Source organism: Rhinolophus sinicus, chromosome 2 (genome assembly GCF_057876585.1).
Source record: "Rhinolophus sinicus isolate RSI-liver-muscle chromosome 2, RSI-T2T, whole genome shotgun sequence".
Lineage (NCBI taxonomy): Eukaryota > Metazoa > Chordata > Mammalia > Chiroptera > Rhinolophidae > Rhinolophus > Rhinolophus sinicus.
The window spans coordinates 139,726,190-139,753,961 of record NC_142502.1 but is presented as its reverse complement, the minus strand read 5'-3'; the positions used below and the strand labels follow the sequence as shown (position 1 = coordinate 139,753,961).

Below are 27,772 nucleotides of genomic sequence, written 5' to 3'. Positions count from 1 at the left end.
AAGGAGAAATTCTTAAGCTTTCCAGACCTGAGTCCTTTCCTTCCAACCTCTGTCCCATATCCACATACTGAATTTACACAGATTTTATTTCAAGTTACGTGAGCTTTTCCTGATAGGCTTATCACACAACACAGCAGCAGTCACACAGAAGCCACTGTCCTCAGGCCTCTGCAAGTCCTCATCCCGGGAGAACGGACACGTTCTCTTTTAGACCTTATTCTGCCACCTACATCTCTATCACACAGGCAGCTCCTGGCGCCCAGTATAGTTCCTTAAAAAGCCCTGTGACTTACAGGCAGGAAAGACAAAGGGAACATACCTAGAAAGCCCAACCTAGAAAACTCACAAAGCTGGACATGTAGGAATGACATTTTATAACTGCTGAAACTATCCCCGTGAGTCACACAATTACCTGGGTCGAGGGGGACTCCCTCTCCTAGGCTTGTGTTCTTTTTTTTTTTTTTTTTTGAGTTGTTTTGCATAATTCTGTAAACTGGGAGAAGCATCCAAATTGTGAACTGAGCTTTTTGCTAGTGTCCTGAAAAATCTATTTACTTGTAAAAGTGCGTAAACCTTTCTAAGGGAAGTAAGATACCAAGAGGACCAAGTCTTCATGGGGCTGGAAAAAAACGGTTGAAATAAATGTAAGACACCACCGACAGACTCCAGGGTGACTTCTCCAGGCTGAAGCCGACGGCCAGCACAGCATGCCGCTCAAACACCTTTGGTAATAGTATCTTAAAATCAGAGTAGGGTTGGGGTGGAAAGGGAGCGGGGACCAGACACCGTGAGAGACAAAAAGGCAAATCCACCCTCATGCTCTTGTACCTTGTAAATGAGTTTGATGATCGCTGTAAACAGAGGCTGAACAGTAGCCTTAACAGTAACTGTATGACTTAAGTGACAAGAACCATCACAGTCCTCCCCTGCTGATTTACAACAGTCAGCAACCACCAGAAGAGTTACCGTAAACCAGGACGACAAGTCTGTGTTTTCCTGAATGGGGTTCAAGGCAGGAAGACACGGGTAGGCCATTGGGAGTCCCAGTTCATCGCAGGAAACCCCCCAGGGCTGGCGGAGCTGGGCTGTGGACTCTGGTTTGCAACACCTGCTTCTTCCACTAGTCCCTCTTCCCAGCCAGCTTAACAGACTCAATGAGTACTTCTCCAGGTGTTCACTGCCCTTGTAAGTCTACAGCAGGGTGAGAAGGGCATTCGTCAACACCAGATTTTCTTGGTCAGCTTATTTTGTTTAAACATAAACAGCAGAACATTCCTGATGAAGGGAAAAAAGAAGATTCCAATTTCCTTAACTCAAAAAGCCAAAATGCTAATAATAATAATAATAATAATAATAATAACAGGAAACTGCTCAAAATGAAAGTCAGTAGAACAAAAGGGAAATACTCAGAGGCTTGTAGAGTAAGACTGAGCACATTAGCTCCTGCTGTCACAGTGTCAAGTTAAACGACTATTCCCCTTCCCCTCTGTGCATCCCTCGCCCGCCCCACCCCCCCATCTTCAGCTCTGCCATTTTGTGCAGTACTGTCCCCAGATCTGGGGACATACAAGTCCTCCTCAAAGCTTTTCTGTCAGCTTAGTACTTCACTCCTGGAATAAATTCCTTGGCATCCGGGTTCAGGTTACTTTTGCTCTGAAATAAGAACCAAGAGATAATAAATCCCACAGCAAACTGCACTTTAAAACGTTTTCTCCCTGCTTCCATTATTACCAGTACCTTCCTCTCAGCCTCAAAGAGACAAAAAAATAGAATTCCCTGCAACTCAGGCTGGTATCACTGGGCTGCTCTCAATGGCTCCTGACATGCGGAGCCCTGACCAACCTAATTTTCTCCTTTCTGCTTTAGACTCCTGCTCCATTCATGATGCTTTCAATAGGGGCTTGCAAGGTTGACTCCATAAATAACTTTTCAATTCATTGAGTACCTTAGCTTGATGAAAATCGGAGAATTCCATAAAACCAGTTTGGTTCTATCTGTCTGTCTATCTATCTATCTATCTATCTATCTATCTATCTATCTATCTATCTATCATCTATCTATCATCTATCTATCTATCTTTTTTTTTCTTCATTTTGCTGTTCTCTTTGGTTCTCTACTTCCTTGTGAATACCCAACACCTTAGCAAACTGCAGGGCACAATCATTCAGAACATGAGTTGAGTGAGAACTAAATCACAGAATTCCATCAGTAAACATGGAAGGCAAAGAATTCATTTATCTAGTCTTCTAATTTTAAGCGGAAAAATGGCCTCGTAGGAGTATGTTCCTCACAAAATGAACAATTTTTATAACAGCATCATTCAAAACTTTAAGTACAGATTTGAGGGATAGTAAAAGAAAAGAATAGCAGCAAATGATAAGCCTTTCCATGTTCAAATTTTTATCCTTAATCCCAATTCTACTTTGAAAGCCCACTGGGGAAAATGAAAGTTGGTGATGCAACAACATTGTTTTCACAGCGCTTTCTGAGGTGAAATGCATCTTCAATGCACCCGCTTATTAATGCCCACGTGATAAGTGAAGAAACAGCGGCTCACAGAGCTCAAAAAACTTGCCCAAGGCTGCAGGGCCAGAAAGAAAATCTGTGACTCCAAATCCCATATGCTTTTCACTATGTCACATGTGGAACTACATACGGCTCTTACCAAAATGTCTTCAGAATCATGACCATCACTGACAGACAGTCCATTTAACTGTTGTTGTAACTGTCCCATGGCCTGAGGCAGGTCCCGTGATGGAATAAACCAGTCTTGGTCTTCCTCGTCCAGCATCTCCTGGAAGCAGCGGTCCAAAAAGTCTTGCTCCTGCAGCTCTTCCTCCACCTAACAAGCAACGGTGAGGAGCTCAGACCTCCTGTCCCGGTGGGACTGACTCATCCCTTCTGGATTTTTCTCCACCTCTTTCTTTCAGAGGTTCGCTCTGCAATTAAGTGATCTTGTAGGAGATCTACTAAGAATTAAGATGCTTCTAAGGACTGGCTGGAGAAAATATAATTTTTAATTTTTTTCAACCGAATCCCATCAACAATAAGACTGAGGAAATAGTTACTCAAAACAGCAGAAATCCCAGGTCTTCACAGATCTTCTAAGATCTCTAATATGGACACGGGTATTTCCCATTCCTATGGCACTTAAAGAAAATCATTTTTAAAACTTAAAAATTTTTTTCTCACTCTTGTTAAGAAGCAACTCTTTTAAATTTCCCACTTTACAACTATGAAAAAGGTACAGGAACTATGTAACTAGACTACTACCTGGAGAGTGGAGATTAAATCAAAACCAACTCTCAGCTTCTGGCCCACTTTTCTGGTAATGAGGCCCCTGAGGGAGAACCTTAGAAAGATACTTAAGAAAGAACACTTTTTGGCATACCAATAGAAGATGATGTCATCAATGTAGTATTCTTTCAAAACAAGACATCAAATGAATATTTAAACAATTCCATGTTTCTTAAAGATTGCCCTAAACTAAAGCAGTATATACCTGGGATTTTACCCCTGTTTGCAGACATTGTTAACTCTTATGAAAGAGTACGATTCACTCTGCGGACTGATTTTTAACAGGTCTCCTGCTTCACATTTGGCCAACCCTTTTCCTGCAGGCTGCCTGGTGACAGAGTCACAGCTTACTCATGCCACCACCAGAGGGGGTCAAGCAAAACTAATCACCCAAACTAGCCAGTACACTTAACCTCATGAATTCAAACGAAAAGTCACTGATGGCAAGACTTGAAAATAGTATTTCAACATTAAAATTAACCCCACTTTTTTTTGACATCTCAAGTAAATTAGAATGTTATGAAATACTTAAAATAACAATAACCACAAAATATTTTCACACCACAAGATTTAACATGACTGCTCAAGATCTGCCCTGACTCTCTCCAAGAGTGTTACAGTGTGTTCCCCCTTATTAAATCTACCCTTATTCACAGGCACAATCCTCAAAAATGGTTACCTGGGCACAGGGGTGTGACGGAAGCATGGTCGGTCTATGTGCTACTCACACAAATCCCGACACAGTGAGCCACTTGGAAGTGGAAACTGCTGGCTGCCCTCCCTCCCCACCCCAAGTTTGTTTTCTTCTTCCCACAGCACCAGGCTGTTCAGTTAAAACCATATTTCCCATCTCCCATGCTGGGTATGGCCATGTACCTAGTCATCATGTAATGTCCTCAGACGGGATGGGAGCACTTTGCATCACTTGGTTAAAAGGAGATCCCTTGCCTCGGCCTTCAGTTCTCTCCCTTTCCCAGTGGCTAGACTTCTGCTACTCAGCTGATAAATGCCCTGGGGGTGGCAGAGCAAAATGGAAGGGGCTGTGTGGTGGTACCTTGCGCCGTTAATGTCACAGAGATAGAAGACGATGAATTACTGATGAATCTTTGCTGAAGCAGTCTAGCCTTCTCCCACCTAACACACTTCTCTATCAGGCTCACCTTTTGCCAGTCCCTGAGTTCCTATCTGGGGCATGCCAGGCTGGCCTGTCTGCACAAAGCTGCTGTTTCCCAGAAGTCTACACCAGATCACCATGGCATTAGATCCTTCTTTAATCAATGTGGAGGAAAAATATCAGTATCTTCCCCCAAAGTACTGTCTGGTCTCTTACCATGCTTCTTGGTCATCTCAATATTTCAAGACATCATCATTCAAAACTATAACCGGTGGCTCAGGTGGTTGGAGCACTCTGTTCCTAACGCGGAAGTGGCAGGGTTCGATTCCCACATGGGCCAGTGAACTGCACCCTCTACAGCTAAGATTATGAACAACAGCTCTCCCTGGAGCTATGCAGCTGTGTGTTGCCAGCAGCAGCCAGTAGCCAGCGTGAGTGGCCGACCACTGACAGCGACCGACTGCCTGGGGTAGGGGGAGCGCAAGGCTCATAACACCAGCATGGGCCAGGGAGCTGTGTCCTACACAACTAGACTGAGAAACAATGGCTTGAATTGGATTGGGTGGGAGGCGGAAGAAGGGGAGGAAAAAACAAACTATAAATACAGATTTGAGGAATAGTAAAAGAAAAGGATAGCAGCAAATGATAATTTGAAACCAAGCCTTTCCATGTTCAAATTTTTATCCTTAATCCCAATTCTACTTTGAAAGCCCACTAGGGAAAGTGAAAGCTGGCCTCCATGTGTTTTTAAGTTATTCTAAAGCTAACAGAGCCATTTCTTTTGTAATAGGCTGACAGTAAAATATTATAGCTTTGAGTTACACATATCATTGTCCTTCCACTTCTTTTTCACCTGTCTGTTGAAATCTTCTTCATTCTCCATCCACATGTACTCGGCAAATGGGTTTTCCTTCTCATCGTGCCCATTTAACCCCTGGTCCTCTTTGGATTTTACACTGGGTGATGCATTCGCCACACTGGATCCATTCATTATGATAGAATCTAAACAGAAGCAAAAGAAAGGATAAAATGTTACAAGGATCAAGGAGATGAAAATCTGTATGTTCCAGATTCTTCCAGAAGCTTCAGAAGTTCTAAATCAAAGTTATTAACCATAGATTAACAGAAACTGCTAGTCTGTATGTGTTATAAAACTAACCATAGCTTGCAGTTAATCAACTATACAGATGTACAATTCCTTACGAGTTAAAATTTAAAAAAAAAATTGTCTAGGGTTAGTCAGCCTTTCTAGGCAAGTGGGGGTGGTGATGGTGGTGGAATCTTTTCAAGGCAATTTCTGTAGGTTCTAGAACCTAATGAAGATCACATGGCTACATGAATGTTTAAATAGGGAAAGAAAATGTGTTCTTAATGAACACTGTAAGTAACTGCCCCTCATTCCGATTCTCAAGCTTGGTTTTCTTTAGAAGGTATTTCAAAAAATAATGCATGTCCACTGTAGTGATAAGCGAAAAGGAGGAAACTAAGGTCACCAGTGTTCTAACCAACCAGAGTTAAGAATGATTCACAATGTGGTGCATATAACCTTCTAACCTTCCTAACTTCCCCTATGTGTATGCAGATACACAGACACACATACACACATTCCCCAAGTATCCATTCAGGAATAGCTTGGTGCGCCATCATTCGCTTTTTCTCATTTTTATGTTAATATAGCCATACTGTCTTTCAGGGTGTTTTCAATGTTTCTGTATTATAAAGGTTGCTTTAATATTCCAAATCCAGCTCCAAAATAACTCCAAAAAGCTATAGAAGGGAGGGAACCAGTTCCTTATTTTCACCACTTCCATTTGCAGCATAACAATGATAGAAGCAAGTCTGCTCTAAATGCCAGGGCAACTGCATACGGAAGGGGGTCTTCCTCAGCACAGAAACTCTTAAAGGTCCCGCTCCTTGCTGGGTAGCAGGTTGTATAGTATTACATTTCCAAGGACTCATTTCGCAGTTGTTTATAACCAGCACAGTGATTTGTCCTTATCGACATAGAAATCATCCACAGAGAATCAGAGTTCAGTTTCCTAAGCAGAAGACACCAGATCTGCTTTTGCCCAAAAAGTGAATCCTGAGTGCACATGGCTATAAAAAAGAGGGAAGGCAGAGGAAGAACAAAATAAGCTTCCTAATTCAAGAGCACAGCAGAGCAGAGAGCAAATTGCAGGACGCACTTGTTCATGAGAAAGGGAATGGAAAATTACCAAAATCTCAACATGGGAATGTTACCCAATTTAACGTAAACACTTTAGAGAAGTTGAAAACACTGAGATATGGGGTTGCCAATACAGGGAGAGTGGTTCTCTTACAGTAGACTATACGGTGTTGTTATTTTATACCATCCTGTGTTTTCCACACAATTTGAATGCTTGGTTTCTCTAAATAGCAGAAATTCAACAACTCAATTTGTGTAGTATTTAACAATTTATAAAGTACTTTCACAACCGTGTTCTGATTAAGGCACATAAACTGTCCAGACTCACTTTAAAAAATCATCCAGGCAGTGCTATGATAAAACCAAATGAGGTACTAGATTCAGGGGTTAAGCAACCTGATTCGCTGGGTTAGTTCAAGAACAACAGTGGTTTGTGGGCCTACTGGGTGATCGTGAACTGGTGCTTAATGTGCCCTTTGACTTTTGTAGTGGGGTGGGAATGGGGAGATTTTGATGGAGACTGGTAACTACAAGGTAAGGCTTTTGGGGAACACCTTCCCACTTGGAGAAGACACCAGATAAGACAGCATCATTGCCGGTAACTTCTCTACTTCCAAAATTTCATGCAACATTGTCTTTCTGTTCTCAGCTCCTGTCCAGCTCACCAGCTACCAGGCTTGCCGTCTGAGAGCAGTGTTTCTCTAACCATCCTATTTTGACCTTTCATGTTCATTATTTCACTTGATCCTCACTCAGACCAAGGCATATCATGATGATACTATAGTGTAGTGGAGACAAAGAAAATACCCCCAAAGCTTCCAGAGAGGGGGGAAATGCTTGGTTACACGAGACGGAACACAAATCGGAATGGCTGACATGTGTCAGCTACGCTCTGGAGAGGCCCATGTGACAAGGAATTGAGAACTGTTAACAAGCACGTGAGTGAGGTTAGAAGTTCATCTTCCCCCAATCAAGCCTTCGGATGTTGTCCCAGCTGACAGCTTGATTGTAACTTAATGAGAGACTCTGAGGTAGAGGCACCCAGCGAAGCAGCTCCCAGATGCCTGACCCACAGAAACTGTGAGATAATAAATGTTTGTTGTTTCAACCTGCTAAGCTTTGGGGTAAGTTGTTACATAGTAACAGATAACTAATAGGGGTATTCAATAAACAATCACAACTAGCTCTGCCACACAAACTACCAGTTGCCACATCTTTCCTCTTATGGAGAGGGCAAGTGTGCAGTTTGAAATAGGTCATTGCTTGAGAAGTTCTTTAGAACTAGTCCTCAACGGTAGACAAAGGAGTTTATCTGGTCTGTGCCTATATTGCATTAGGAAGTATGAGAACTATTTGAAATTTATACTCTCTCTACCTTACTTTCTCTCATATACATAGCAAACATGCTGAAAATGGAAAATAACAGTCATTGTTTTGGTTGAATATGGGAAAGCACGTAGCCCTATTCATAGTCAAAATAGAGGTGCTAAGGCCTGCCAAGCATTTGATTTAGCATTTTATTATAGTCAAGGGTTCGTGTCTGAAATACCTGGCTTGAAATAGGGGTCTCAGTGCCCAGCCATAAAGAACTTCAAGACTTTTAATGTATCTAGGATGTTTCTAGAATACATGTTTCATCAGTTCAACACTTGGAACACCCACGACTTTCAGATCCAACAGGCTCATAGCAAAAACTAGCTATTCTTTGAATCTAAATGAGATTTGGAACTTTTGACTTGAATTACCTGGAAAAAGTCTATTGAGCAGTGGATATAAAAACTAGTCTGTACTATTCTATTTCCTACAGTTTTGTTAACTTCAGTCTGGTTAATGCCATTTTTTAAGTTAAACATTGTGGATAAAAGTTTTAAATTTTATTTTACTTCAAATATACTCCCACGAACTTCAGCTTTTGTCCATTCTTAGTTTATCTAGATGTACTCATTTATATCCAAGTACCTGTCTCTTCTATGCACTGTGCTTTGACAGGCTCAGTCTTTGCCCTGGTCGTCTTTACATTCTCATAGGAGAGAGACAAGCAGATAATTAAGAATAATTATAAAAGGAGAGGTAAAAGTGTTTATTAGAAAACAGCAGGAAGATCCGATTAAGTCCAGGAGCGGAGGATGGTTAGGAAAGGTTTCCCTGGGCAAGCAAAACGTACCCTGATACCTCAAGAGAAGAGAAATGAGGGTGAAATCCAAATGGAGGTGTGTGGCTTGCAGGTGATGGGAAGTATTAGATCATTCTTTCAAAGAGTCCAGCTGCCAAAGAACGGGACAGGAATGGACAGAAACTGGAGCGGTGAGAGGTCCCTGGAAACTTCATTTTTAAAGACTGGAGAGTCTAAAGCATGTTTCAATGATCACAGAAATGGTCTAGTGAAGAGGGAGAGGCTACACATACAGGCGAAGGAAGGCATAACTGAGAGTGTTGGCCATGGGAAGGCAAGGAGGCGGTACTTATTTGTTTATTTTTTTGAATAGCTAATACATTCCCATGATTCAAAATCTAAATGCCTGGGATTCTTAATTAGTGATAGTTACATGGTGGGCATGAAGTCAGAGCTGAGGGAAGAAGAGCATCGAGAGAGAGATTTGGTCCATTGGGAAGCCAAGTGAAACGTCCTTACTCCACGGCGGGAGTGTTCACCTCCCTGTTGGCGGGAATGCTTACGTCCCCACATAGAAGTCTCCCTGCCTGGACAGTTGCTGGGTAAACCTTCCAAAGTCCAACCTTGACTTCCTTTTTGTTTCTTCTTCTAATGTTTCACAGGGTCCTATGTGGACACACACACACACACACACACAATTTTAAAGCTACATAAGCAGTACAAGAAATAATTTTATAACGCTGCTTAAATTCATGTAGAATATAATTTTGTGCCATGTTATACTTTGCACTAAAACAAGGTCTTTCTCCTTGTTTTACAAAGTAAATAAGCTTTATCCATCATTTGGTGGAAGATCAAGGTTGAAAATGAGGCAGGATAAGTAGTTCAGCTTTTATGGAGGGTAGGGTGGGAGGGCAGGTAGGATAGATGTGTATAGAGATTTAAAAAATTCCAGGTCAATCTCTAATTACAATGATCTTGTCCCCTTTATTTCTATGTCCTTTGTTCTCAGAGAAGCTGTATAGACTTTACAGGTCTATACAAAACAAGGAGTCATCACCCTGCTAAGCTTTCCTATATTGACCTCAACACATAAATGCTCCATTAGTTATGTTCCATTTGATACAAGAAAAGTGCTTGCAAATAGAATGTCAATGCCCCTGTTAAGCACACAGAAAAATGAACTTATCTACAATTAGAAGTTGACAAGAAGCTTTCAAAAGCTTATTAGCTGACAAGTCAAGAGGAAAATCATTTGAATTCCCTAATACTAAAACATATTAAAAACAAAAGGAAATTACAAATAGAAGCATCTTCTAACTTAAACTCAAGGCTGCCAGATTAGAAAGATGATAGAACACAATCTCTTTTCTACTATTTAAAATGTGTCTATTCTGACCTATAAATTTGACCTACTGATGAAGTAGACTCTGAAAATCCAGATACAGACACTCGGGGAAGAATGACAACACCGAACTTAATTACTGCAATAGTCTAGCCTCTAGACCAGAGCCAAAAATACAAAATAGAAGCATACTCAGGAGTAAGCATGCATAGCATACTTAGGGTTAGGAATGCATTTACCAAGTATCGAGAAGGCACATTTATATTCAGTGGTTCTCAATCTCTATAGAGTACATCAGAATGACCTGGAAGCTTTCCCACATGCCATTCAGCTATTAAGATTTGTTATAACTAAGCCAACGCCCAACATTTGTATTTTTGCTTGTTAACTGTTATAGGTGCTTCTGATTATAGAAAGACTAAAGACTAAGGATAATTCTTCCAATACACTGGCAAACACTACTTGGAACAGTCCAAATCCCAATTACCCTACTTACTCTATGAGCAGTTCCCAAATTAGTGTTCTACAAGACACCAGTCTTGTGAATGCTCTTTGGGGAAAAAAAAAAATTCACTGCTCTGAGAAATCCTGTTCAACTACCAAACATTTCCCTAATTAATTAATTGCCTTTATTATTACATTTTTTAATCTAACATCTATTACCAACCCACCAACTTTTAGAAACCACGCCTCAAGGATGTTCAGTGGCGTTACTATTATCCCATTGGTAATGTACAGAACAGACACAAAATGCACTCCACAAATCATTTGAAGGCACTTCCAAGGCCCAGTCACTGGCAAGCTCACTGTACGCAGACCTGCCCTCAAGTTCCACTCCCACAGGTAAAGGTCATCCACTGTCCTCCAAGTACAACACTGAATCGTGGTCATCTCAGGGACCTTGACTTCTTCATATCCAGCTCCAAAAGGATAGATGCTCTTAACGGGAAATACCAGGAAGTGGCGTCTTTAGCAGATAACACTAATCAAAAACATTCCAATGGTCAAATTATTACATGTGAAATATGTGTAACTTTTCTCAATAACAAAGGTCTCTAAATGCCTTAGACTGATCTGATAATAGTTCAGCTTGTTTCTTAAATGCGTAATATCATAAATGCCGCTATAGAAGCCTGAATATAATCTCTGCCTGAGGTCTCTCCCACCCACCCCCATTTGATTATACATATATTCGAGTGTATATGTTATATGTATATACATTATTTGTTTTGGGAATAGTCTATTTATAACCTTAGAAGTTTCTTGAGGCAAGAGTCAAGTCTTACAGCTTCTAGCAGGCCTCTGTATACCCAGTAGGTCCTCAATAAATAATTTGGTGACTCACTGCCACTTCTAGAATGCTGCATTCTAAGTCTCATTTCCTAGGAAGGAAGCCCATGCCCTTAGGGGCTAGGAGCTGCAGGAGAGAGCTTTACATTGAGTATGAACAGTTCTCCTCAGCCAGTGACACGTCACTCAGGAATCTGTTGTTGATAGGTTCAATTACTCTTGAGGGGAATAAAACTACTTCTATTCTAGGAAGAATTTTTTTATATGTTCTTGTTTACTATTTTAGCATTTAATAACACCAGGTAACTATAACATTGCCTTCATGAGCTGCAGGCTAGGCATAAAAGCTTGCCACAGTGCAGTTATCTACACTGGAAGAAATCCATGGATCCCAAGAAAAATCACCAAAAGGGACCATATGTTCATTTTATCTGATATCTTCCTGATAAAAAAGGATTGTTTACTGCAACAAAGTGGAGAGAGGGCAGCCAAGCAATCTCCATACATATATGATGAGGTAGAGAAAACTGTATTCACCAGAAGTCTTTTCAGGAGGGGTACCACTATGGGTGGGAGAAACTCCTTGAAAATTATTTTGGGGTAGAAAGAGAGTCCTTGAGGGACCAGGGTAAGAATAGAACAGTTCCATGGGATGAAGGGGAACATTTCCCGGGCTAATGGGGGCACTGAGTAAAGAAGAAAATATTGAGTCAAGAGTGGTACATTTCAGATAGTGAAAGGTCTCACACTGAAAATGTAGTCTCTACCCTAAGACCTTCTTTTCAGTAAAACTACTAGGAACATCTAAAGCTTAGGAAGCTATGGATTTTTTTGGTGTGGAAACCACTGAAGAGGCAGGCTTTGATGTCTAAATTGCAAAGGCGGAACTGAATTGGAAAAGTAGGTCATGGATAGGGAAAGTATTTGAAGCAAATTTACCCAGACCTCTAATGGAAAGAGAGGGCACCATAGGACAATTGAGTTATAAAGAGCAAACAAGTAATCTACCCAAATACAAGGGAAAAAGGTAAGAATAAAATAACAGCACTTCTAAGCATTTCACTAACATTCTCTCTTTTAATCTTCACAACAATCCTAGGAGATAGGTGCTGTCATTATCCTGGCTTTTCATATGAATTCTCCATCATTCAGAGATTTATTAAACACCTTGCCTAAGGTACGAGTAAGTGCCAGAATTGAGGCTTAAGTTTAGGCCCTTCTGTCCCCAAAATCGATGTTCTTATCCATTACATTACACCCTTACACTTCCCACTTTAGTTCCAGAATGGCTATGCTATTAAACTCTGATTTTTCTCAAATATTGCTAATGGGAGTGAGGGAATCAGGCTGAAGGAAAATGCTATTCAACAAGACTAGGTCTTTGAAAAGAAAATATGAACAAGTTTACACGACATGCTAGCTATTGTGTTTAAATCAAAATAAACTATATTCTCTACCATAAACGTTCAAACTTGTTACTAGAAAGCTTTCTAAAACACAATATAGATTTAGGGGCCTCATTCCCAGACATTCTGAATCATGAACTCCTAGCATGGAGCCTGGGAGTCTGTATTTTTAAGAACTTTCTGAAGAAATTTCATGTAACCAGCTGAGCTCTATGCCTCTGACTATACTGGTGCTGGTCCCAAGTGAATTTTCACCAGCCTGTGGTAAAATAAGAAAAATTGGGACTATGGTGAAATAAGAAAAATTGGGACCACATAGTGTTTTTCATGAAGTTAAATTCATTCAATTTAAAGAATTGTGTTTTGCTTGGAATTAAGGACTTCCTGTGTTTTTTGGTGTTAAAATATCCTTTTAGAAAATGATATTAATAAGGATGTTTTTACCATCTTTACATAGTTTTAAAAAATTGTACTCTTATGTTATCCTCAAAATATTTTTGAAAATTTACTGGTCTGTGAAAACTTAAAGATTGAGTATCTCTGATCTAATCATTCTTGGAAATTGTTTTTGAAGTGCAGCCAAGCTTGAGAAGCACTGCTCTAAGTCTGTAGAACCTAGTTCTACTCTTCTTTTCCTCACCCAAGGTCTTCTCTGAGGAGAAAAAGGAGCAAAACGGGAATGTCTCCAAGTAGGGAGTCTGCTCAACCCACTGTTTGCAATTCCTCCAATAGTCAATGCTGGGCCAGCTGATCAACTTGAAAACTGAGGCTGTTAGAGCGGAACAACAGATGAGGCAGACAAGCGAGAAAAACCTGTTGAAGCAAAACTTCTCTGTGAAAAGGTGTGGCTTCCAGAGTTGGCTTTCTCTTCAACTCAAAGGTTCTATTTGATGCCTAAGTTCAGAACAGGTATCTTTGACTTTAGCATAAATAAATAAATATGTGTGTGCATGTGTATTGTGTGTGTGTGTGTGTGTGTGTGTGTGTGTGTACACATCTAACTATTCCTTCAGAGCTGTCTCCTATGTCTAGCTTCTATGCCAGATCTATGATTTTTGGCCTTCAGTTTTCATTTGCAGAGGAATTACAAGAATTACAAGAAAACAATGGTAAATCACTAAAACAATTAAAAATAGCGTATTTGATGTTTTATGCAGCAGAGTATATTCTCCAACATTCCAGTAAGAAAATTCCAGTGATTTTTTTTTTGTGTGGAAAAAGTTTGTCTTATTTTCTTAAGTTACTGTTTTAAAAAAATCTTAAGAATATCTTTTAGATTTCCAGTCAAGATGGCGGAGTAGGTAAATGCTGTGTTTACCTCCTTTTACGACCACATCAAAATTACAGCTAAACTACAGAACAACCATCATTGAGAATCACCTGAAGTCCAACTGACTGAAGCCCTACAAGTGAGGACATACAGAAGAAGCCACCTCGAGACGAGTATTCCTTTTTGAGACTGCACTATGATTTTACAAGACATTAACACTGGAAGACACAGAGTAAGGAATACAAGGGAAATCTCTGTACCACTTCTGCAACTCTCTAAATCTGGAATGTTGAAATCCATGGGATTATTTAAGATAGAATTGATCTAGCTTGGGATATGTTAAAAGGGACATCAATTTTCATGGAAGTGTCTCACTCTTCAGCCACTGGGGAAAAGAAAACAAACAAAACAAAGCTTAGGTTCTAATCAGGCATCTGATAAATTCCTGTTTGTGTCTGCCGTTTTAGGGGATTGAGGAGGAAATGGGCAAATTACAAATGTCTGGTTATGTTAATATTTCTTTGGAAGCAAGGCTATGTTAGTAGCTATTAGTAGCTATTAAAAGAAGGGCATATATTTAAAAGTTTACATTGCAAGTTTTCCATTGTTTGGCACATTCTGTAGTCCTCTTCAAAGAAACAGATTTGATAACACTACCAAATATAATCTGAGGTGGTACAAAGAGTAGAAGATAGCTTCTACTAGGATATAATTCAGTTAAACAATCAGACTCATGTCCTGCTCCTGGTTAGTAGTATAGAAGAAACATCACAGATATTCATAAGGACCTGGAATGCCTAACGTGCCTGAAATGAAAGTGAGTCATAAATGTGAGAGATTTGAATACGTCCCTGGTTGATCGCAGGTGTTATGTTCACTCCTCAGAGAAGAAATGGACCCCTATCCAAAACAGTTAGAATCTCAAAATTGATGACACCACACAAACATCAAAAGGTGATGTAGAAACTGATTACTAACATAATGAGGGGAGGCTTAAGCCAAACATGTCTAAAAATGTCTTGAGAGAGCAAGGAGGGGTGACTAGTCTTGGCTTTTACTGGACTTAGAGGGTGGAGGTGTGGTGAAGGTTCCCTTCTAAAGACCTGGGATCATATGGCTTGAACTTGATGTCAGTGCCAAAGGAAGGAACATCGGGCTTTCTTGCTGGTTTGCCCAGATGTATAGTATTTATACATACATTTTTTTTTCAACAATATGTATTACCTTCTAATATATTATATAATTTGCTTTTAAAAAAATATATTTACTGGGCTGGCCCAGTGGCTCAGGCGGTTAGAGCTCCATGCTCCTAACTCTGAAGGCTGCCGTTTGATTCCCACATGGGCCAGTGGGCGCTCAACCACAAGGTTGCCAGTTTGATTCCTCGAGTCCCACAAGGGATAGTGGGCAGCGCCCCCTGAAACTAAGATTGAACATGGCACCTTGAGCTGAGCTGCCATTGAGTTCCTGGATGGCTCAGTTGGTTGGAGTGCGTCCTCTCAACCACAAGTTTGCCGGTTCGACTCCCACAAGGGATGGTGGGCTGCGCCCCCTGCAACTAGCAACGGCAACTGGACCTGGAGCTGAGCTGCGCCCTCCACAACTAAGACTGAAAGGACAACAACTTTAACTTGACTTGGAAAAAAGTCCTGGAAGTACACACTGCTCCCCAGTGAAGTCCTGTTCCCCTTCCCCAATAAAATCTTAAAACAAATTTAAAAAAAATAAAAAAATAAAATAAAATAAAATAAAATATATATATATATATATATATATATATATATATATATATATATATATATATATATATAGTTTATTCTCAGTCTTTCCACAGCTACATTAACATTCCGGGAATTCTGGATATTTAAAAAATATGTATATATTTTAAAGACACAAAACTTCCAATTTAATAAGTACTCAAAATTCTTTAATAAGCACTCAAAAAAATTACTGGACCCTTCTAAAGCAAGGTTAAATGGTAAATGGTGGGGGAGATAGAAGGGACACATAAATAACCCCTATTTTCATGGGATTAATCACTAAATCCTATTTGATCAGAATTCCCTGGTCTCTAAGCCTTGCAAATAAAATGGAATTTCTTACTTGATATTTGGCTAGGACTTACAATCATGAAAGGAGAATTGTGTTGTCACTGTGTATTGCTAATTACCTGAACTCAACACTCTACTGACAGCAGAAGTCTGAATCTTTCATGACTCGCTCCGTAACTTGTGCACTTCTTATACTCCCAGACCAAATTATACTCCCAGCTTTCGTCTAGACCCAGATTTCTAGTATTTACAGTTAGTATACAGCAATGGTTCTCAAAATGTATTCCCTGGCCCAGCAGCAAAATATTGCCTGGGATGGGAACTTACTAGAAACGCAAATTCTCAGGCCCCACCCCACACCTGTTTAATCAGAAATTCTGGGTGGAGTCCCACAATCTGTGTAATAAGATCTCCAGGTGATTCTGAAGCACGCTCAAGTTTGAGAACCACTGGTATACAGCAAGTAGAAAAATGTGTTTCCTTCTGTAGGTCGAAAGCCAGCGGTAGGCGCTATATATTCTATTTGATATGAAATAAAGACATCCAATGAAAAGACATAATCTCACAATTCCTACTCTCAATTCAATGTGTTTCATTTTTATGAGTTAAATAAGAAAAAAAGGTGCAATGAGAAATTGCATCTGAAATGCATATTTAGGCATCAGTTCCCATTTAGCTGGATTTCATACAATACTATTTACATTCTCTTACATCTGAAGCTCTAAAAAAGGATCTTCATAAATGTCAGCCTCAGACACTCTGGGAATTCTATAATAAAATGTCAATGAGGTCTGAATATATCAAACTTACTAGAGAAGTGGAATTATTTGTTTCACCTTAGAATTGCATTCAACAGGGAGTTCAAGTATAGGACCTCTTTTTTCCACCTTTATACTTCCAAGTTAATAAAATTAAACCAGAATACCCTATTCTTCAAAAGCTTCTAGCGAGGCAAAGTTTTACTGTATAGCTTCTTGCTTTCCTTGAGAATAAAGCAGAGCCCTGATAGGCACATTTTGTGTATCTGCAAGGCTGCAGAACTAAATACCAGGGGTGCCAAAAAAATTTATACACAAGACTTATATTCGTCTTTTGTTATCGGTATATATTGAGTATTACAATTTTAATACCGTTTTTTCCTTTCTTAACATGTGGATACTTTTTTGGCACCCTCTGTAGTTACATCTGTTCAACAATACAACAAAGGCCTTGTAAACCCTCAGATGATGAGTGTAATACCTCAGTACTAGCCTAGGTAATAAAAAGACACCAAGAACGCCACTATGAAACAAAAATCAGCTCTCAGTAAATAGTAACATTCTGTTCTGCTCTTGCTTACACTAAATTCACTATGTTAAACCTCACTTCCCTGAGATTGTGGCATTTTAAATGTTGAGCAAGGCCAGTCTGTAGTCCACACACCACCTACTTTCGAAAAGCAGATAGTTCCTATGCAACTGTCTCTGAACACCAAGAAATGAAGAGAGTGTTCTAATGATTAGCACACAGGTAGCTCAACACATTAAAGAAGAACAAAAATAGCACAAAAGAAAACCATAGACCTATTTCTGTATCCAAACATGTAAGTTCAACTAAAACATGAGCAGATAAAATCAAGCAATGTATTTAAAAACAAAACAAATACACTTTAATCAAAAAGGAAATGCAGGATGGTCTAAAATTAAGATATATGAAACTGTATTTTATTATGTGAGGCAGGGGAAAAAAAACTACACAAGCATCTCACTATTTGCCAAAAATGTGTTTAATAAAATCAACATCCATTTAAAAATTTATTTTAAAAAGGAATACAATATTTTAAAAAGGAATAAAATTAAGCTTATGATAATGTAATCGGTATGCTCACATAAGCATCTCTCTGTCCCAAACCTTTAGTGTATTCCCATTAGACAGGAAAAAGATTAGGAACGTGTACTATCATGGCCACTATGTAACTTTGAATGCTCCCATCCAGTGCAATCTATCAAGAACACAAGGTAAGAGATACAACTATTAGACAGGAAGAGGCAAGGTTATCCTTTGCCAATATAATTTTTATTTTTCAGAGAGACTAAGAATCAACCGAAAACTATTAGAAATAGAGAACTTAATAACAAGACTGGTTGCAAGATAAACATTCAAAATAAATAGCTTTTGTATAAACAAACAACAAGTTAGAAAAGATAAAAGAAAAAAAGACCCAAATTATAATACCACACACACACACACAAATCTAAAATTCCTCAGAATAAACCTAATAAATGTATAGAACATAAAACAATTTACTGCAAAACATTTAAAATGACTCAAATAAATGGATGGACATATTGTAAAATATTAACTCTTCCCAAATTAATCCACAGTCTTTGTTAAATTCTGATACAAACTCCAAAGAGAGTTTTTCAAAAACTTCACAAATTGATTATACTTTCAAGTGGATTAATAACTGCATAAGAATAGTCAACAGAATTTTTAAAAAAAGAATAGAGAAATGCAAAATTAATTAAAATAGTGTTGAATGAGAATAGAAATAAACACATCAATGGAACAGAAAGCCCAGAAATAAGAATTTTGTTTATAAATTGAATTTCAAATAGTGGAGAAAGAATAACCACTGGGACAACTAACTAGTTAGCCGTTCAAAATTGAGGGTGGGAGGGCAAATAAAAAACGAACTGCCTACCTTCCCACAAAAATCAGTTACAAAAAAAAATCAGTTACATACAGATTAAGGTTTAAAATCAGTTACATACAGATTAAGGTTAAAACAAAAACACAATGTTGAAATAAGTATTTTTAACTTTGGGATGGGTGAAAAGTCTTTCTTACCAAACCACCAAAGTGAGAATTCAAAGAAGAAAAACAAATTGATACATGTGAATAAAATACAGGGGAAAAAATGCTTTCATTCAGCAAGATAATAAAAACAAGGATAAATAGCAAATTACTTTCTGGGGAAAAGTGTCTGCAATCTCAAAGACAACTAAAAGCTCTATATCCTTAGCCTATAAGGAAATCTTTAAAAAATTTTTCTTAAAAAGACAAATGCTTCAATAGAAAATAGGCAGAAACAGGCAATTCTCACAAGAATAAAAATGGCCAATCAGAATATATAAGATTCAAAGACACTAGAAATCAAAGAAATGTAAATGTAAACAGTACGATTTTCTGCTTCAAGATCAGCAAAAATGACAAACATAGGGGGGAAAGTAGAGTTCTCACTCAATTGTGGGTGGGAGTCTAAACGGAAGGAATTTTCTACAAGACAACTTGAACATTTATATTAAAAGCGCTAAAATTTTGTATTCTTTTCCTCAAGAAATCCTACTTCTAGGAATTCCAGAAATACTTGCTCAAGTTTGCTAAAATGCATGTACAAGGAATTTCACCACAGGGGTGGCAATGGTTAGTTAACAATACATGTCCCGCTGTTAAAAATGATGCTAGGATATATATACTGCTATGGAAATAGTCCCAAAATATAGTAAGTGAAAAAGACTATGTATTATGATTCTACTTTAAAAAATGTTTATATGCATATAAAAGGTCTAAAAAGCAAACAACTACAATGTTTGGAGTGGCAAAATTAAAGATTTTTAAAAATATTTTGTTTTCTGAGTAATTACAAAAGAGAACATGGTTTCTTTTATAATCAGGGAGAAATGTTATTTTCATTTATATATATTTAAATCTTTTTCTTATTTTTTCCTCATGTATGTGTCACATACTACAGGCTTGCCTACCTGCTTCTTGAGATAATATCAGCCCATTTTGGGGATGTGTACTAGACAACACTGCTCTACCTTCAATTTTCTTTTAAAGGTTCTGTGGTAAAACACGGGAAAACTATAATTAAGTTTTATAACTTAACTATAAGTAAGGTTAAGTTTTAAAACATGAAAAGTGTGATTACAATAGAATGCATATGAAAAAAATACTACAAGTGAATGTGAAAAAGAAAGCAGCTATTGAAGCAATGGGGACTGCCATCTGGAAACATTTTAAATTGTTTTATTGTTCTCAAAGTATTTTTTAAATATATGTAATTGTGTAAAAGAAGAAGAAAAGGCTGCCAACCCCTTCCTGGGGCCACTCTTTCAATCTTTGCTACTGTTGTTATATATTCAAAAGATGGGCAACCCCTCATATCCTTTTATCTTCTTTCTTATAACCTCATTAATTAATTAATCAATTCACTCATTTTTTGAAAAAGTAATACAAACACATGATTCAAAAAATTTTAAATATATATGTAAAGTGATATGGTGAAATCCCATTTCCACTTCTTACATAACATTTTAGAATTTCTTTTTTCAATTGTAAGCAAATGTGAAAGTATATTTTTATTCGACCTTTCTTTCTCAACACAAAAAGTAGCATACTAAACACACTGTTCTATACCTTAGTCCTTTTGCAAAAATCACATCTTAAAACTCTTTTATATGAGTACATAGAACTTTCTCACTCTCTTTTACAACTATACAATAGTCCATGGTTTGGATGTACCAAAGTTTATTTAGCCATTTCCTCGTTGACAAACACTGGCGTCATTCCTATCATGCTAGTACAAATAATGGCAAGCATAACCATGTACATACAACAAGTTCACTTCTGAATATGCCTCTGATTAGGCTTCTGAAGTGGTTGGTTCAGGATATTAAGTTACCACTAGGTCACATGTTCACCAGGCTGAGAAGGTAGCTTCTTTTCTAGTTATGATGTACAGCAATATGTAGCAAAAAACTTAACAATTCCTTGAACCAAGTAATTGTATTCTTAGGCGATCTGTCTTTATTATAAAAATAAAATGACTAAATAAAACACCCAAGGGCCGGCCCGGTGGCTCAGGCGGTTGGAGCTCCGTGTTCCTAACTCCGAAGGCCGCCAGTTCGATTCCCACATGGGCCAGTGGGCTCTCAACCACAAGGTTGCCAGTTCAATTCCTCGAGTCCTGCAAGGAATGGTGGGCAGCGCCTCCTGCAACTAGAAAACGGCAACTGGACCTGGAGCTGAGCTGCGCCCTCCACAACTAAGACTGAAAGGACAACAATTTGAAGCTGAACGGCACCCTCCACAACTAAGATTGAAAGGACAACAACTTGACTTGGAAAAAAAAAAGTCCTGGAAGTACACGCTGTTCCCCAATAAAGTCCTGTTCCCCTTCCCCAATAAAAAAAAAAAAAAAAATCTTTAAAAAAAATAATAAAACACCCAAGATAAACCCATTTCTATAAAAAATGCACATATATGTATATAGCCAAGAATATGCATAGAAAGTATAAAATACATCCATCAAAATGTTAACCATTGTCTCAGTATGATGAATCCATGGAAGGCTTTGTAGTTTCCTCCTCTTTTACTCATCAATGCTTTCTAATTTTACATACTATTTCTGTAATATAAATTTAAAAACTAAAAATGTTGATTCAAATTAAGCCGGATACATTCCTTCAGTCTGTCTTATATTTGTGTAGTGCTTCAGAGTTTATAAAGTATGTTTACGTGCATTATTTAACTCTTAACTAACCCTATGTATCTTCATTTTACCAAAATGGAAATAGAGGCAACAGATGGTTAGGTAGTTGTGCCCAAGGTCATTCAAATAGAAAGCTGGCAGAGACAAATTTCAAGTCTAGGTCTTCTGTCTTCAGATTCAGTGAGCTATCAAAAACATGATCATTGCTTCCTCAATTTTAACAATTCCTCAGGAGTGAATCACATAATCAGAATTGACAGATAAATTAAAATTACCCAGTATAAGGCCTCAGTCCCTAATGCTTATATAATCAGATCTAACTGAAAGGAGAACATTGGCATACAACCCCCCAAACTCCAGAGTCAGAAGAGGATATGGATTTTTAGTATGTTCCTAAATAAAACATCTAACTGGCAAAATGTGGCCTAAAATGAATGCATAATAAAAGTAGCATCCTCTCAAGTTGGAATTCTCACTTTCAAGACGACCTTTGCCTGTGTCCCTTTCTGCTCTGGTTTTGCAATACCCACGAGTATCTCCCATCATCTTATGGAATTTCAAAATATGAATAAGCCATACTTTTCGGGGCGGGGAGTTCATTACATAACTTTTTTTTTTTTAACTTTGGGACTTATTGACAAAGATGACAATAACTTGGTTAGAATATATTCCTTCTCTCCAAATCTCTCTCCTTCGTTCCTATAAGATTATACAGGTTATTTTAAAACACACATGGAGACCACTGATAAATCATGGTTTGGTAAAAATATGTTTTAATTCATCATTCTTCAAACTATATCTCATATATTAATAATTCTGTTCCAAAAGATGTTTCAGTACGCTGTGGGGGCAGGGGTAGGAGAAGCCAAGGTTAAATTCAATGTACTCTTTTCAAGATCCACAATACACAATGGACATTAATACAATAAAGGCTGTAGAGAAGTCCCGCATTACAGAAACCTTTGGTTAAACCAGTTTATTCTGGCACAAAATTCTACTATGGCACAACTCTTCACATTTTCTGTTCAGAGAAACTGTTTGAATACATGTAACTATTAATTGAAACCTGTAACAGATATGGCAAAAATGGGTAATTCTTAAATCTTTCCTACCACAAAAATAATTCTTCCAAAAGTCCCTAATTTTAGTCTATTGAACTCTTTCCACCCACCAAAGCCTAGCTCAATTATCACTTCATTTGAGAAATTTTCCCTCAGTGCTTCATATATTACTACTTTTTTTTCCTTATTTAGATAGCATTTTATTCATACATTACCTCCCTTATCACACGATAAATCAGTTCATCCGTCTCCGTGCTAGCTTATGAGCTCTTTGAGAATAAAGTTGGATTATATTTTCAGCACCTTGAACAGTATGGGACATAGATGAGCTTCGTGATGAAGCACGTAGTAAATAATTTCACTACAGCGTAATAGTTCTCCCTAAAGCATTCTTCCTAAAGCTTACCTCCATAACTGAGCAGCTGTGGGCATGGTTAACTCAGTTGTGGCATACCCTCTGGCAAAGCCCACTCACAGTTTTTTCCTTAGGTGATTTTTGTTTGCTTGCCTTTTTTTTTTTTTAATCTACTAGGAATGTGCAGTAACCATTATTTTTTTCATATCTCTGTGCCTTTGCACCTGCTGGACTCTGCTTAAAATGCTGTCTCAAGGTTTTCTTCACTTGGACGACATTTGTATTCGTCCTTTAAGAAACAGCTTAAACAATAGCTCCTCTAGGAAACCTTTATATCTATCCTCCCATCCTTTCAGGAAGAGTTAGGAATGCCTCAAGTCATGTATTTGTGCATCTATTACTATATATCAAGCACTGAACTAAGTGCCTCATGGAGCTCATGGTCTAGGAAGGAAGACAGCCACACGAACAAATAACCACACTATAATAATATAAAATGTAACACCAAAAGGAAGATTTATGGAATATTGTGACGTCTCAATTATTTTGTCAGGTGCTTTAGTAAACATTATCTAGGATCATGTTAGATACGTATTTAAATTGGACAAAAGTCCAGGAAGCTTGAAGGACTCATAGCTTCAGTTGTCTTCTGAAGAAACTGTCTCCAAGGGGTTCTTTTTATATATAATATATATATATATATATATATATATATATATATATATATATATTTATATTTATATATAGTATATATATATATGTATATATATATGCCTGCAGGACAGATAATGCATGAAAGCACTTCTACTTCTTTGGCCACAAAAGACTGGACCAGGACTCGGAGCCCTGACTAAGGACACACTGAACTTGAGGGCGATCACCTAGGATATGGCTTGGCTCAAAATTCTGCCCAGGTCCTCCATTTTAGAAGGTGACAATTCAATCCATTCAGATACTCTTATCTTGGGACATACAATTGTTGGGTAAATAAAATGAAAGAAAGCAGGTCTCCAGAGCTCAACTCCTACTCTAAATACTGCTAAGTTATTGTTCTATAAAGTTTTGAAAGCACCAAGGCCAAGGGACAATATGGCTGCTGAGATGATTTCCCATTCAAGTTTACATTAAACCGTCATCATCAAAGGTAGTATGTGTACGCCTCTTCCTTGCGACCCACAAGGACCTCATCATATCACCACTTCTGAAATTTGGAAAGAGGCTTAAAAGTTTAACAGTTTGACCAAAGTCACTAAGTTGGTAGATGACAAAGCCAGAAATCAAAGGCCGTGTCAGCCTGATTTTTCTAAAATACCTTCCCATTTACATAGGTAAATGGCCTCAAAATCAAGTAATGGGAAGTGGAGGTTGACAAAGGTCAGTGGAGAGGCTCAAAAGGAAGTGTTTACGCACAGAGCAGAAAAGAAATGTTCTGGAAGTCAGTGTGTTAGGGGATGTGAAGTGGGCGGGAATGCACTAGGTTTCACCTGGTCAAGTTAACCTAGAATTCCAACACGGACCTTTACCCTGTCAGCTGTCTGTCCCTCTTACTTGAATATAACATCTATAAGGGCAGGAGTTTGTTCAACAGTCTAAACAGAGCTTGATTTATAGTAAGTATTTAATAATAAAAACTTGTTGAATAAATGAATAAGTGAACGAATTCTCAAAGAAGCTAAGGAATCTACAGTGGATGGGGGAAAGGGTTACCGTGAAATAGATCCCAGGAGTCATTTACAAGTATGGTTGATCCTAGTTATTTGTGGATCCCGTATTTGAGAATTCGCTTACTTGCTAAAATTTATTTGTGATCCCAAAATCAATACTCGTGGTACTTTTGCGGTATTTCAGACATGCACAGAATGGCAAAAATTTTGAGTTAGCCCTCCCATTCCCAGCTAAGGCGGCCAAGGCAGGGCTCTGCCTTCTTTCAGCTCTCATACAGAGAGGACTAAAGGACAAGGACAGTAGGGGGCAGTGCAACGTAGTGCAAGACGCTGACGGGCCAGCAAGACTGGGTTTGAATCCTAACTCTGGCCCCTGTCAGGGAGAGGCCGCACATGAGTACACTTAGGCCTTCTGAACCTGTTTTTCTTTTGTAAAAAAGAAAGAAAGAAAGAAAGAACATAGGATCTTCCAGGATGAGCTGTATTTAAGATTTAAGATAATAATCTATATGAGACTTGTATGTATGTACATACATGTTTTCCCTAGGAGCAATGATTCAGTATTTGCTAATTAGTGAGCTAGGTGTCTTTATAGACCATATTACTGTGAATAATGAGAATCAACTGTAATTATTTATAACGAAATAACAGAAAGATAGAAAATAATTATTTGGATGGAGTGGAGGCCAGTGGCAAGCTTCAAGAAGATTTTGAAATAGGACCTCACCGGGTACATTAGATGTGGAAAAGGTCTTCAAGGAGAGAACAGCAGTTAGAGAGGCAGGCCTAGCTGTGTGAAATACACAGGAAATGGCACTTCACAAAGTCTAGAGCAGCAGGAGAGGAGACCGGGTGCTGACACCAGGCCAAATGCTGCTCTGGGTCCTGTAATCACCTGTACTGCAGAATCTCTCCCTTTGCATTTAGTTCTTGGTTTATAGGTCTCCCTTCCATTAAACTGTGAACTCCTTAAAGGAAAGGGCTCTAGGAAGAAATCATAACTATAGTCCTTTAAATTTGCAAAGAAGTAATTATAAGTAGAAATATACCTGAAAAGACTGTACACAAATAACCTTGGTTTCTAACTGCAGCCTTACAGCAACTCACAATAGTGACCGACTCATAGATTTGCAATTTGTCCAGGACTAGTCTTTGATGACTGCTAATAATTGTTATAAATTCCTTTTATTGTTCTAAACACGGCATTTGTTGGAATAGCTTTAAGATCTTCCTCTTTTTAGTGTGATTTATTAACAGGACTCAAACATATGTTCCATTAGACAGTGCTGCCTCCTCATAGTAAAGAGTCCTTTGAATTCACTCTACTGGATTTATTTCTTTATATACAAGATACAGTCTTACCATAGCAAAATACAAGGAAGCATACTGATATATATGTCACAAGTAAGATAAGGAAAACAGTAAGAATTGTTCACTAAAGCTTGCAAGATTCTGGCCAAAACACAGTGGACATGATATTAAACTCACTGCTTAACAATTCACCACTGAGAACTAGAAAAAACAATTCCAATTTATGTAAAGTCATGAAGATAAGCACTGTTTGAATCTACAAGGTTTTGTATACGTGTATTTTCTCTCTCCTGCGTGCACTCTCTCTCTCTCATACACACACAGCCTAAGGGGGCCCATCACGCTTATCCCAATACTTCAATTTCCTCCATCCCTTAATACAAAACCCTCACTGTCCAATACTTAGGTAAACATTTCCAAAACTCTAAAGTCTCTATCAAATCTAAGCATGGTGAGTTACTTTTTCCCCATAAAATTCTCAGCATAATTTTATTTAGGCACAACAAAGTTTGCACTATTATCTAGAACCATATGGCTAGAACCAACACTAGTGCAACCCAAACTGATAGACCATGAAGGTGAACACAAATTCTGTGTGAAAGGGGATAGAGAATGTTATTTTTAAACATTCAAAGCTAGATTATCTATAGTCTGGGTGTCATCACATTACATCCTGCTATACAGCTAAAGCACGTCCTATAATTTATGACAGACTACAATAGTCAGGCCCTTACTTACACTGCAAACTCCTGCCACCCCAGTGAAGCTGGTTAAAATATAATCCCATTCTATCTACTTAGAAAATAATAATACATTTTTAATTTCTTCCAGTAAATTAAATTCTCCTCATCCACATTTTCAGAATTTATCACCAAAGTAAATGTACTGGAACAAAGATTCTAGAGAGGATATAATGGTCAAACGCCCTTTTAAGTAAGACAAGAATGGTTTACCATTAACAAAAGTGATTAAAGTCCCCAACCTTGTAAAGCTCCCTGTACAGTGTATTCTGCTTCTTGTGTTCACCTTCCAGCTGCTTGGAAGGGGCAAGTGGAAAATGTTAGTTTCCACGAGAAACTTAGGGGGTGGGAGTGGGGTAAAGGGTTCACTCGAGGAAGCGAAGGCAGAAGTAGCCAAGGTCCCTAACTCAAATTAAGTATCAAGAATGAGGGCTGGAATAAGGGGGGAGGTGGAAGAAGCAGAAGAAACGCAAATAAAGCAAGGGGACCCGCGAATGGGGTAGGGTGGGGGATGCACAACTCCTCCCCCTTAGCGCCTGGGGAAGGGCAAACCGGGATGCAGCACTGGATCAATTTGCCTAGCAGTGTTGCACTGGGGGTGGTGAGGGGACTCCCAAGCCCAAGACTTCAGTCGGACTGTTAGAGGAGGGATGAGGGGGCTCAGGGAAGTTGGGGGGTGGGGGTGGGAGAGGAATAGCACGCCTGTGCGGGTAGAAAAGGACTAAGACCCCCAGCGATCTCGAGGTAGGGCAGAGGGCCACCCCAGCTGCTGCGACGTGGGACCCTGGCTTACCCTCCCCACAGGAGGTCGGGCAGGCGCGTGCCACCCCTCACAGCCCCGAGGGCGGCGGAAAGGGAGGCGCAGGGCACCCCCAAAGCCGGGAGAGCAGCGCTTCTCGTGGGTCCCCTTCCCGGCAGCCCGGGAGCCCGAGCCCACCTGGGCTGATCAGAAGCCCCTCCTCCAGACCGTACTCCGCCGCTCTTCCGAGAGCCTCAGCCGTCCCCGCAGAGATCGTGGTCGCCAGAACACTCTTGGCCTCTAGTACCAAAGCGTGAGCCACAGCACCGAGAAACGCCGCTACCACTCACCAGGTTACCTCTTACTGCACAGT

General features: G+C 38.9%; 1 protein-coding gene across 1 annotated transcript; it reads right to left on the bottom strand.

Moving 5' to 3' along the window:
• Positions 1-450: 450 nt before the first annotated feature.
• On the bottom strand, positions 451-27,772 carry PAIP2B (poly(A) binding protein interacting protein 2B). Its single transcript, XM_019718786.3, has 4 exons — positions 27,598-27,772; positions 5,265-5,413; positions 2,666-2,842; positions 451-1,653 (listed from the first exon to the last, which is right to left on the bottom strand). The coding sequence occupies exons 2-4, from the start codon at positions 5,400-5,402 to the stop codon at positions 1,597-1,599; spliced, it is 372 nt and encodes a 123-aa protein (XP_019574345.1). The 5' UTR covers positions 5,403-5,413; positions 27,598-27,772; the 3' UTR covers positions 451-1,596.

Excerpts from the sequence above, each read along its gene's own strand:
- PAIP2B (XM_019718786.3), bottom strand. The coding sequence starts at position 5,402 with ATGAATGGATCCAGTGTGGCGAATGCATCACCCAGTGTAAAATCCAAA. Across the intron at positions 2,843-5,264 it reads AAGAAGATTTCAACAGACAG|GTGGAGGAAGAGCTGCAGGA; the intron begins GTGAAAAAGAAG and ends GTTGCTTGTTAG. Across the intron at positions 1,654-2,665 it reads ATGATTCTGAAGACATTTTG|AGCAAAAGTAACCTGAACCC; the intron begins GTAAGAGCCGTA and ends TTCTTATTTCAG.